Source organism: Tauraco erythrolophus, chromosome 12, assembly GCF_009769465.1.
Source record: "Tauraco erythrolophus isolate bTauEry1 chromosome 12, bTauEry1.pri, whole genome shotgun sequence".
Taxonomy (NCBI): domain Eukaryota; kingdom Metazoa; phylum Chordata; class Aves; order Musophagiformes; family Musophagidae; genus Tauraco; species Tauraco erythrolophus.
Genome location: NC_141476.1, coordinates 14,522,483 through 14,536,448, shown reverse-complemented (window position 1 = coordinate 14,536,448; position 13,966 = coordinate 14,522,483). Strand labels below are relative to the sequence as shown.

At 35.3% G+C, this 13,966-nt stretch overlaps 1 protein-coding gene across 1 annotated transcript in view; it reads right to left on the bottom strand.

The window, feature by feature from the left end:
• The window catches only part of ERC2 (ELKS/RAB6-interacting/CAST family member 2), a 351,590-nt gene extending 342,015 nt beyond the window's left edge, over positions 1 to 9,575 (bottom strand). The window contains exon 1 of the mRNA XM_086619268.1: positions 8,919 to 9,575. Coding sequence (XP_086475394.1) covers positions 8,919 to 9,575 — 657 coding nt within the window. The remainder of the gene's footprint in view (positions 1 to 8,918) is intronic.
• Positions 9,576 to 13,966: the final 4,391 nt, after the last annotated feature.

Here is a 13,966-nt window from a genome sequence, read left to right as displayed (position 1 = left end):
CAAAGGCTCCTGAACGCTAGTTTCTTTGCCAACTCAACTGACAGATATTCTAGCAATAAATTCAAGTAGCAAATCATATCTTGCAACTGACAGCTTTTACAACCGACTGTCTGACACCAGAGAAATACACAGTTCTATAGTCAGGACTGCTAGACATCCTGAACAGAGCAAACAACAGGTAAAGTCAGAATCTTACGCTGCATGATTTTAATAACCCATAACTCCTAGACAGGCAAAAATTCAGAAGAAAATTGAATCAATGACTAACAGGTTAAGTCACCATCAAAACATTCCCCTGCTCCGAGACAACAATCTGAAATGCATCTTATGAACTCAAACATAACAGAAAATATGAAGGTTAAGACCAGTCATGCAAGATTATTTTATATATGCATATAATTTAAAGATAAACAAAAATAACATGGATCGTGCTTTTCAGAAGTAGCCTAGGGGATGGAGTCCCCTATTGCAAGCTAACAGAATATGGCATTATCAACTGCCTGGTGGATAAATTGAGGACAACTCTCAGAAAATTCAAGATGAAAGGACCAAAATGAGGGGAAATATCTGAAACAGTAAAGACTAAAAACATATGAGGAAAGGAATGACTTTTTTTTCCTCCAGTGCTTCCTCCCCTTTCTCTTCCCTACTTCAGAAAACGGAAAATTCTGGAGACTCATTTCCAGCCTTTTTTTAAGATTAACTGTAAAGTCTCAAGGTTTAAAGGCAAGAAGGAAACCAGTTTACAGAAGCTAACAGAGAAATAAAAAAAACCACCCCACAAACTGCAGGCTCTATCTTATCAGTGGAAAAGAAATTCAACAAGGATAATGTTTGATATATTATCTATGATATCTGTGAGAAACGGTATTATTCATAAGATTAAGTGTTTAGTTAACTTCTTCAGGAGACTTTATTTATGCTTTGTATGCCTTGCTTTTAAAATAAGTTCCTGCATTATCAACTAGTTTACTATTTATATGACATATCCAATACCTCCCAGTTCTAACAAAACTTGAAATTGTTTACATACAATACAATTACCTCTCTCCCCATTTTCTTTATGGCACTCTGACAGCATACAGTACCCTACTAAAGTACCTGCTCTACACTGATCTCTAATTTAAAGTAGGAGGTGGCAAAAAGCAGCAGCTGCCACACTTGAGGCGGGGCTCACCAGTATCTACTGAAGGAATACCTTCAAGCAGTGCTATAAGCCTAAAAACAAGGATAACTTAAAGGTAGTTTTATCCCAACCTATTTCTTGCTAGATCTACATTTTTTGAAGCAGTCATCTCTGAGACTGTCAGAATCCTGGCTTTGGTACCAAGGGTTTTACCCATACAGCACCACAACAATCACTGTTGAACAGCAGAACTGTGCTTCAAAGCACAACAGAGTGGTGAACATCGAATACAGTATCCATCTGAAGCCGCAAGTGAAATTCAAAAAACAGGATGAAATTACTAAATTCAGCTAAAATACCAACTAATGAACAGAAGCAGCAGCACTTCGTGTAGTATCTCAGGGACATACCATCAAATAAGGATACAAATATGTTCAAAACTGATGAGATTACAATTCTGAGTCATACAGCATTACACAGTTCCAAACACCTTTTACTGGAATGCTGTTTCTGCTATAGAGTCAATCTATTTTACCTTAAAAATTACTAGTTTTGTTTACGGTTCTTCACAAAGAACAGGCACTGGCACTCATTATTTGACACTTCTAAGACTTCAAGACACAATTGGAATATTTTATTTTTTAAAAAAATGTTAGCACTTTGGCACTGCCATAACTGAGAATGACCTATATGCTGCATTTAAAAAAAAAAAAAAAATCACCAAGAAAAGGTGACCCAACTGACTAAAATAGGCATTTTGCTCATACTCTTTTACGTTTAAATCACTTTTTCAACAACTTTTGATTTCTAACATGATGACTAAAGTACCTTTTGTTTGAAATACAATAGTGCTCCTTCAGCTGACAGTTATACACAGCGCATCCTAGAGACTCAAATTCATGCTCCTGATCTTTCTCAAATACTGGAGGGAAGAGAACATAAAATGAACACTTAATTTCCTCAGATCTCTTTATATCTCAAAAATGCACAAATGAATATAACTTATTATTACTATGCTTTCCAAATGACCATTAGCATGTGATAAAAGTTTCACATAGTTTAAAGCATTAGTTTCTGCTATATAATGGAATATAATATATATAATGTGTATTATTATCTAAACCAGAACACCACCAAAAAGCATCAGTCCAGACTAAACAAGTATACTTGCACACTTATAAGGACACATTTCCCTTATTCTTTTTCTATGCTTAATACTTACCCAGATTTTTCAGATTTAAAAATCACATGGCAAAAAAAAAAGTTAAAAATAATTATGTCTCCCCTTCACCCTTACTTTTGGGTTATCACTTCCTCAAAATTTCCTTGGATATGTACAGCATTATGACCACCTCCTTATCTCTTTCCACCTTACACCACACAGCTAGTAGCCTTTCCTCATCGTAACAGTAACGCAAAAGCCAACACATATACTTCTGGCGTGGATTATTCAACCTGTTTCACACTACCTATATCTCATCATCTCTTAGCAGAAGAGTCTTGCCATTTTAGCCTCATCTCCTTTGACAGAAACTTTCTTTTCAAATTAGGAAAAAAAAAACACACCACTACTGATGTAGTTTTGTTTCTTTCTACTTTGATCTTCAGATAATTAAGTTTTGCTCTATAATGAATATTTAATCTATTCCATGCATTTAAATGCTTAAGCACTTTATCTCTTCTAAAAAAAGTAAAGAAGAAATATTTTGCACTTACCCAAATTGCCATCAATGTACATGAGTTTTTATGAAGAAAACAGTGAAAACATCCAAAACAAAGTTAAAATCGACAAGTATGCATGCAGGACTTAAGACAGAAGCATTAAAAAAAAGCTGAAGAAAGCAAGAAACAACAATACAGTGAAAAACAGAAAATAAAGTGAATGAACATGTTGAACCTACTGGCTTTGAAATACCTTAAAATTTACTTTCATTGGTCATAAATACTATATTACAAATTCGAGTTGAAAATATCTAAATCTATAAATTTTTCTAGAAGAGAGACATATTTAGTAAAAAAATATCAGGAAATTTTTTGTTATTCTTAAGTTTGTTTATTAACGTCATAACATACCTCAGGAAGCATAGTAAAACATGAATAGAACATTTCCCTTTTCTTTACCTTTTGTGTGTAACTTTGTACTTCATAAATATTCACAATCAGCTTCAAAATTTGTGGCGTTGTACACTTTTACACAGAGACAGTGAGACAGGCTGCAAGGTATTTATACCCCCCCAAACTCCTCTGACCACCTCCGGTATTTAGAAACAACAAGGGGCCACCTTTGTTCATCACATCACATACAATCAAGTGTATACTCTGATGCATATTAAGGAAGAAAATAACCATCTGGGAACTGAAACTGAAGACCCAATTGCTGGCAACGCTCTGAATATTCCACTAGGATCAAACATGCTGAATTTCAATGGGCATAAACAAGATATCTCAAAAAAAGGTGAAGAATAGTCTCAGAAGTGGACAGAGTGAGGAGGTAATAGATCTTCAACTTGTTTTGACTTGCATTTAGAGGATGCCAGGAGGGTCTAAGCAATGGACTGTCCAGTTTGGAAGCAGGCAAGGTTGATCCCAAACATGGAAACCACTGGGTAAAGTTAAGTGATGAGCTTCTTTGAACATATATAATGATAATAACAACAACTATATGACTATATTAATACATATTTTTCAACTATAGACAGTTTTACATAACATTTTATCTTTTTTAAACTCTAGTAGCTAGTTCCCAGATAAGCTAGCAAAGTTACAGCAAATTTTCTTTTACAAAGCAGAAAGATAACTAAAAGTGTACCTTGTATGATATGTAATGCATCAGAAAGCAAACTAAACATATGGTATGTCTGGGTTGACGGGGGTTTGTTGGGTTTGGTTTGGTTTAAGAACGTATACATTAGCCTGATCACGGTTTTACTAGGAATACAGTTTAATTAATACAAAGAAGGGAAATATCATTGAAGAATATTTCTTAGTGTATTTTCTTTTACTCTTCTACTTAGATACTTGACCCAAATCAAAGTAAAAAGAAGAGCATGTGAAATAACATGGAGTAGCTAATCGCAGCTCTGACTTTGTTACTACGCATATCCTTCCCTTCTGATTATTTTATCAGTTCTATTCCGTTAATTGCAGAATCTACGAGTTATTCATATTGCTACAGGTATATAAGTTATTTCAAGGAACAAGTTTTTACTCAAAACTATGAGGCTCTCAAAGGAACTGTTTGCTATTTTGTTTATCCTTTCTTTTCATCTTGTTAATCAGAAGCAAATTCCTACAATATCAGGACAAGAACTAAACTTCAAAAGATGATCAACATTTATAATATGTTTTCAAAGAACACATTAAGCAAATTAAAATTACCTGGTTTTCTGTAAGAAAAAAAGGATCAAAATCACCATTTATTTCTAACAACATATAATCATATCATAAATCAAAGAGAACCACTGTTCATTGCATGCAGTGGTTCATTTTGTATTAAGTATGTTGCAGTAAAAAACGACATTTATAAATAAGGAAAAGGGGCATTATTTTGTGCCACTGAGTTTACAGTGTATTTTAAAGATGTCCCAGTAAATCTAATTCAGTTACTATAATGTCATCAAAGTAGCATGTCATCTGATAAACACTAATAAGTTGATTAGCTGGTTCTAAGACCAAGTTGATAAACTAGTTCTCCTTTTTTGACAGACAGGCAACAATCCTGGGAATGAATACTGCTGAATCATTTCTTGTGTCCTCCCAGTTCTTCCCACCTCACAGCCTTCTGCTCTCCATTGAAGCCTTCTACATTAATTCGTCTATATAATACACTTAAGAGAGATTAGAGAGAATAACTATCTACCTAGGAAAAAAAACCTGCAAAATCTCCAATTGAGACATTGCAAATGGATGATTCTAAGATGAAGAACCACTTTAAATAGTTAAAAACATTGAGCACTTCCTGCCCCTATGTATATAGTCAATCCATATATAGAATAATACTAATCATGCTGTAAGAATGCATGTCACACAGAATAAGAAAGAATAATAGAAAGACAAGACAACTAACTTTAGGCTGTACTATCAAAGAACAGGTGCTCAGAGCACAGCGTTTCAAAAGTAAAATAATCCTCAAGAGATAACCAGGAACATTCCGACTTACTGTCCATAAATTTCCTCACAAGTCTCTTTTTGCTTCCAAAAGGTTTAATTGTTATCAATTTTCTGTTGAAACATATCCTACTTTTTCAGACTATTTCTTCAATCTGCCAAATTTCTTTTCATATGTAAACCTATTTTCCAGCATATTTTTAACCGTTCCCAGCTTGACATTATCTGGATGCGTAATATATATCCATCATTCAGAACATTCATGAAAGTCTCAAACACATTACAGATTCCCACCATATTCCACTAGACATCTTTCCAATTTCACCATGAGTCATTGATAATTACTTTGACACAGTCTTCCAATTGGACAGGCATCCATAGAATAGCAATTTCATCTCACATGCTTCCCACTAGCTTGCTAATTAAAAACTTCTGAGACAATGTAGAAAGCTTTTCTAATGTCAGTACGTTACTGCTGTTTTTCCCTTATGCATAAAGCCTGTTTTCCTGTCATCCAAGACAATCAGGCTTGTTTGACATTATTTTTGACAAATCCATATTGAGTGTTAGTCCTTTTTTTATATTTTTCCCTATATTCCTTATAGTTTAGAAATAGTTAATAGTTTTTTAAATATAAAGATAGAGTTTACAAATAATTTTCTTTGTTGTTCTTACAATATTTTTCCAGAAACTGCAATAAAAATATCAACCTTATAATTTACTTATTTCTCTCTCTCTCCCTACCCCCCTCTTTTAGGCAGGCAGCTAGATTTGAACTTCTCCAGTCTCCTGGGAGTTCCCAAAATTGGCTATGATACTAAGGGCCCCCATTCAGGGTCAGCTTCATCATGCACAGCCGATCTGAAAACATTTTTTAGTGTTTCAGTAAGAAACATCACAGTTTTTAAGAAAGTTGCATAAGCCAGTAACACTCAGACATACAAGGACAGATCTATTACTTTCTAGTAGAGATGTGATAGATCACATCACTTTTTCTCTCTTTAAAATTAGAGCTTTTTAATAATTTTAATTGAAATTAGTTGGTTGAAAGAATCACTAGCTGCATGGATACTTAAGACTGACAAACTAGCTGACACAGCCAGCTTGGATTTGCAAAGCCATTCCTTCAGAAAGGCTCCTCTCCAAACGCTTCCAAGAAAACTAAGCAGCAATTAGGTAAGAGAGATGGTCCTTTCATACATAAATATTTGATTACGAGAGAGGAAATAGCAGAAACACATGGTCAAGTCATAAAACCAACAGAAGGCCCCTGTGGAGTTTTGCTGGAACCTGTGGCTGGGCTTTGTGCCGTCTAACACACCCCCTAAGCAACCCAAAGAACAGGGCAAACAGTAAGATCACTAATTTTCCCCACAATATTATGTTATTCAGGGCAGTAAAGACAAAAGCCAAATGCAAAGAAGGATTTTATAAGACTAAGAAACTGGGCAAGGGCTGGCAGATTAAATTCTCTGAGATAAATGTCAAGTTATACACAAATGAAAATAATCCTACCTTCATGCATAACAAACTGGGATCTAAACTGACTGTAACCACTAGTAAGATTTTTTCAGTTATAATAAATATTTTCATTAAAATATTAGCTCAGTACTCAGTAGTAGTTTAAAAAAAAAGTCATCCAAAGCCAGAAAGAACAAAAAAAAAACCTGAGTGTTGGGAATTGCTGGGAGAGACTTACAGAATAAAAGGGCAAACACTAACACCAACGCATAACCCACTTTCACTTGTATTACGAGAAACAATCTGTTTTGGTCTCCTCACCTCAAAGAAAAAAAAGTAATAGATCTGAAAAAGATTCAGAGAAGAATCAAAGAAATTTCACAGTTTCATGAAAGGAGCACTAAGATTCTCCTGTCTGGAAAAGAGCTGAGGGAGGGATGTAATGATGGTGTCCTATAAAATCATAGGCAGCACCAAGACGAACCAGACATCAACTATTTAATGTTTCTTTCAGTATGAGGAACAGAAAATCCTAGCAAGAGTAGCCAAAGTCTAGCCCAAAAACAAATGAAAAGCAGTGGTTCTTCACATGACATGTTAAGCTACAGGATTTGCTGTCGTAAGAGGTTGTAGACACTAGAATTTTACATAGGTCCAAAAGCAACTGGCTTAATTAAAAAAAAAAGTCCACAGAGAATTATTAAGCACACAGAAGCTGTAGCTGGATCACAAAGAATACTCACTGGAGATATCACTGTATAGTAGGTCCGTTCTATGAACTTTGGGACATTGTTAGCAACTGAATACGTGGCTACCCATCTTCATGTTATTTTATTACAGAGTAAGGATTCATGTTAAATATGTAGATAGGGTAAAATACATTCTCTGTCTTTTGTTAAGTTCACCCTTAGCAGAAAACAAGAGCACTTGTTGAAAATAAAAATATATGACCTTCTATGAAATAAGTTAATTAATAGGATAACTCATAACAGAGTGACTCATTTACTTTCCCCTCAAGATGAGGAAATAACTTTTAGAAAAAACAAAACCAAAAAAAACAAACATGTAACTACTCTGGCAGCTGGCAAAGTCTCAACACACCAGATTCAAATTCCAGATGCCAATACAATATACTAATGTGCCATTTCCGTACGAAAGGCTACCAATACAGAGTGTATTAGAATACTCCTCCTATTGCTAAGGTGACGTGAACATATTTTTGATAATATTGGTTCTAGCAACATCCTAGTGCACCCACTATAAATAAATATTCAGTAACTATTACTGTCAGTCTGGATCCACAAGTTATACAAGAAAATAATAAATTAATTCACTGTACTGAATTCCTGCTCAAGACCCAGTCAGTTTCCACCAAAGTAACTCTTATCAGGCTTGCTAGTGCCATAGATATTTTCAGGTTCATGACATGCCTAAAAGGTGGAAAGTTTGGCGAGAAGCACTGATGATCACAAACTCAGAAGTAAATTAAAAATTTCAGTTGTTGCTGCCTGCCAGCGAAGAAGTTTAGATTGGGAAGCTGAAAGAGTGAGAAACACAGGATTGTGTTTTTGTCTGGGGAAAGTTAACAGATGGTCTAAAAAGGAGCAGCTTTAAAACAAGACCAGCAGTCAAAAAGTGTGTGGAGACAGTAATACAAGAATTTTTTTCTCTCTTCTATGTCACTGTTTTGTATAACTTTGTAAAATAGCATGGAGTTTCAAAGCTTGACCTCACAATTTTATTCATCCACATTAAAATACTTCAGTCTTTTTCTAACTTTGGGAAAATAATGTTATGTTGTGAACAGAAGCATTTGAAATACATATTTACAAGATGCTCTTTTTCTAAGACACAGGTCTCAAACATTGCTGAAAACACAACTTCAACTTCATTCTGTAACACAGAATTACAGAAGGTTGCGTATAGGAATTTAATGTCATACCTTCTTTTAACTTTAAAAAACTGGGCAGCTAAATCCCTATACACCTTATACAAAATATACCTCTGAATGTTTATTTACACTTTTTCAGAAGGAAATTATAACCTGCTTTCAGATTCTTATTAGTGTGCTATCCTACTGATTGGCAGCCAGAGGCAGATAGATCAAGACACACAATTCTTGCTGTAAACACCAAACTTACTCCAGCACAGGATACAATAGCATAAGCAAAACATCAAATACTTAGCTGTAAATCAACACAAAGAAACTTTGAGAATTACTTACCTGATTTTCTTCATGAGAAACTCTCATTTGTTCTTTAAGAACTGACATTCTGGCTGCTTCTTCTTTCCTCAATACTCTTTCTTTCTTTAGCTCAGGACTCCAGAAAGTTTTGATACTATTCATGGAGGATCCCAGCTTGCTGTCCTTAATGTCTAGTTCTTTTCTGAGAAGATCATTCTCCCTCTGTAGTTCCTTAAGCTGAGCCTGCAGGTCTAACATAGTACTATCTCTAACCTGTCTCAGCATAGAAGGAACCTGATGGTGGTGATGGTGTGAAGATGTGGTCAGACCTCCATGCTGATCAGTATAAGAAAGGACATCTGTGTGCGAAAGTCCAGCTGAAGCAATATTAGGACTGCTCCCCATAGCTGTGACTCGACCACCATACACAGCTCGATTTGTAGCCCTTCCAAGAGTCATTGTGCCCTTTGGGAAAGTAGTAGAAGCTACACCTTCGTGGTCACTCAGATACATTGGTCCAGATGTTGCATAGGCTGCATTAAGGGACTGGATGTTCTCCATTGATAATGTCTTACCTGTTCCTCCTCCTCCTCCACTACTTGTTCGCCTATGGCCCAGGCGAGGAGATCTTGGCAAACGAGGAGACCTGGAGGGACTTCCTTCTAAGTTGCTGATTGTTCTCGCACTTCCATACATTTTTCTTCTACTTTGAGGTACTATTTATTAAGAAATTAGTAACACTAAAGTTGAATATTAAATTTATAATTCCAGATAGAAATATTGGCAGTTTCACTGCATTCCTCCAGTAGGCAAAAACTCTATTGTTCCTCCAAATTCAGAGACCTGAAAAAAGATATTATAAAATTAAGTAAATTTGCATCTTGGAAAATAAGTTTACAAGCGATCAGCATCTATCAGTAGATAAAGCAACCCACTTCCTACAGTAATTACTTTAAAAATAAAGCTTACTATACATTTTGTATTTAGGATGACTAGTTAAAAATGCATTTTCAAACTAATTCAATTCAGAAGAAAAACTTGCTTATTTCTTTCTTGCTAGGAAAATATCCTGACATTTTGACTTAGTTTAACAAGCTTTATGTTGCAATAAACACCATGGGCCCAAAAACATATATTAGCTGATATGTTAATGGATTTAAATGAGTGATCATGTAGATTTATTTAAAGGAAAAAAATAGTTGTGGTTGACATTAAGAACTACCCAAACTAAGATACTACATTTCCAAAAAACAGTATAAAAGTAGCAATTCAGCAGTTCTGTATTATTCTCCAGTAGTATTACATTAAGACAGAAAAACAAAATAGGCAGAGATTTTAATTTATGTTTAGATTAACAAAGAGGTTTTCGGATAGAAAAAGAATGAAGGAAACTGTTTCCAATAGTTCAGCTGTAACGAGTACAAACGAACGTTAGCGAGAAAAATCTACACTAATACAAAGCTAATTTGAGGGAATATTTCCTTCTAAACAATTATAATATATTACAACACAGAATTATTTGTTCAATTAAGTATTAGCTTGCTAATATTTGTTGTTAGTAAGCTTCTCAGGAAAAGACTGCATGACAATCTAGATTTTAATTTAGAGAAGGAGTGCTTCTGAAACAGTTTTTTCTTTTTTCCCTATGGATATCATATTATTACTTTGACAGAATTATCCTTGCAATTTATTCAGCCAAACAGATGTGGACCAACACTGTCTTTTCAAATTCTTCAATATCATCATTGTACATTTACCAAGTTTTGAGTAAGTTTATTGACTTTACACAGCACAAACAAACATACAATAGGACACTAGGATTAGGTAGGCCTGCTAGTATTTTTTAAGAAATCTGACCATTTCAATAAATTTGTGGTATTAAATTGGTTGTCATTAACCAGACCTAGCACCATTTATTTCCAAAGTAACTAGAGGAAGAACAAAAGTTGGATCCAGTTAACCCAATAAGCTTTATCCATATGCTCAAGGCATCCTCATTATCTAGAAATACCTTATTTCCCAGTGTTTCAAAACAGCTGTTCTACATTTGCTGTGAAAAAAAGTGTTGATGCAGGGGCAGGCAGAGGATGATTTGATGACATTTATTAATAACATCTAGTACATTAAATCCTGACAAAACAGTATTATCATAAAACATCTAGTACATTAAATCCTGACAAAACAGTATTATCATAAAACATCACTGATACTAAAGATGTCAGTAAACAAGAAGCATGTTGAGCTCCCCACTACCCCTCATTATCCCACACAAGCATATTCCACATTGCTCACATGGATTGCTTGGTATATGCTGTGTTTTCAGCAAGTTTAACAGCCAGTAGAGTTTATAGCTTTTTGTTTCATTGGAATTACCAGTATGCATCTGAATTAGCTGAGATGTTTCAACTTGTTTCCATTACTATCGTGCAACAGTGGCCATTCTTGTGAATTTTCACCTCTTTCCCAAGAGTCTTGTGTCAAGAGTCAAAATTCAGAAGCAGGAGGCACGGCGCTACACTGAAATATTGATGACAACACTACTATGGGTGCTGGACAAAAATACAAGATTGTGGTATTTATTCAACATGGATAATTTGGAAACATGGAACTCTGAACACCCAGGCTACTCCATCAGAAGTAATTCATGTCAATGCAAACACTGCCCTTGGCAAAACGGATCAAACAAGCTAGCATAACAATGTTCCATACAAACTATATTAACAAGACCAGTAATTCTGTCATAAAACATCACCACTTTTTTCCATTTACAGACAGCTCAGCCGTATACATTGGCACTTTTTGCCATGAACAACAATTTGGCTACATATAAAGCAAAGCAGGGGAACCTACTTCAATGAAAAAATGTAAGGCTTAACTATTTAGGAAGACAATCACAGAACTACATTCTAGCAACTCTTTTTTACTTTAGAATCACATAACTCAAAGTAACATAAATATTTTTAATTCTAAAGGCAAAAGCCTGATCCAGCTTCCTGAGCCCTGAAAATCTCCTAAAGCTTCCAGAATTCAGCCCCAAAGCACACAAATTTAAAGGAACTAGATGCAACTTGCTCATTTGCATTTTCAAATTTTGACATTTTATAATGAGTATCCAAATCTGTCCCCCTTTTCAGTTGTCATCCAGCATTCAAGAGACAACCCACAGCTTGTTCCACAAAACAAAACCACCAAAAAAACACAAACAGTGCAGCTTTTCTGCCACCTCAACTTCAATGTATTGATCAATAAAAACCATATCTCATGGTGACCTAGGGCAATGGAATTGCTTATCCTAATTCTCAAGTGCCAGCCATCCTCTGGCCAAATTACTCATAATGCATTCAGAAATCCATCCTTGTATTTTTCTAGTTTCCCAAAAAATTTCTGTAGCTCCTTCAAAGAGGGTCTCAGATGAGATCAGAGCTGAAGATAATTTTCCTTCCACTGGCTCATGGCAGATCCTAAGCAAAAGCAACTGTCTTCCAGACTGATAAAATTCTCCACTCCCACAGAAAAAAAAATCTGGCCTGCTGAAAAACTAAGATTGCCAGCATGAACTGTCAAAGTCAATTTACACTGGATACAACCAAATATTTATAGATGCAGCACATCTGATACATGGCCAGGTGGTGAGGGTTGGTGCAGATTTGTTGATCCTCAAAAATACAGGTATAGGATAACCTTACCTCATATTAATACTGTTTTTCCTTTCCGTTGCCACAGTCTGGTAAATAAATAATGTATGCTTCTTCCTTTGAATTACTTAATATCCTACTAGTTAGCCTTTTGTTTATGCCTCTGTTACGTATTTTTAGGTACTTGTTTTGCCTTTGAGTTTATTAGTTGTGGTCTGTCTTTACTTGTGTGAAGTTTTGAGAAGTTCTCATCTCAAAGTAGAGAACACTTTCATCTTGCTTGGCACTCCAATGCTTACCGTTGAGCCCTACTGAAAAAGCGAATCATCATCCCTCATCCAAAGGGAGGAGATCCCTTCTCCCATCTTCCCATAGAACCCACTGACACAGAGCCATTGTCATTGAACTTAGAGTGGGGCAGGTGAGGTATAGATGATTCTACCTTGAAAACTAAATTGATTTTACATTGCTATTTTAATTTATGGGGGGAAAACTATCATTCTAAAGCAGTCGGTTTTCACCCAGTATTTCAAGGATGGTTTTGCTGAACTGAAGTATAACTCTTATGCACCAAGGTACAAAGGGTAGAAACAAAGATAAATGGAATCAAGTGGAAACGTAAGAATCTCACATATTATGGGGAGGATGGGAGAGCTGTATAGACAAGAACAGTATACTCACAACTAAAGAGACCAACCCTCCCTCTTGACAGGTGCCCAGAAGCTGTAAATGTTGCAGTGGCAAGCACAGAGGAGCTCCAATACAACTCATGAAGGTTATATCCCCCTAAAAACTTCTGAGACAAAAAGTCACCTAGATTCCTTCTGTCTGATCTGGGAAAGACTGCAGATTCACTGCATGTATTTTTCCATAAAAGGTCATTTCAAGTTTTAAAATCCAAATCAGCTTAATAGTACTAGAAAACACAGATGCTCATTTACTTGTCTCAGTATTTTCTTATTTTAAAAAATACTTTTTAATGTACATAATGCATGACTTAAACTATCCATTATAATTGTGACTTTAATAGTTTTATTGCAAACAAAACTTTGTAAAAGTATTCAGAAAATTAAGCATGCATTCTTGGGGCAGCAGACACCCAACACTTACCCCTGCCTCATGCTGTCATCAGCCTTGAAAATCCCAGCAAAAAATAAATAGTCAGTTTCATGCTAAAATACTTCCTGGTGGCTGTTCTAACTTAAGTCTTCCTTAGCTTATTTTCCACATTTCTGCCTCATGTCATCACCTGCACTATGCAAACAACATTATGGGTCCACATTATGCACATCACTTAAGTCTCTGACATCGCATTTTAATTGCCTTTTAACTACTTTTATAGAGATTTAAATCACAGGATTCTAATATGATGCTAACAGGTCTGTCTCAATTTACTTTCCGAATGCATTACTTCTACATTTTACATATAATTACACAGTTTCCTTTAAATAC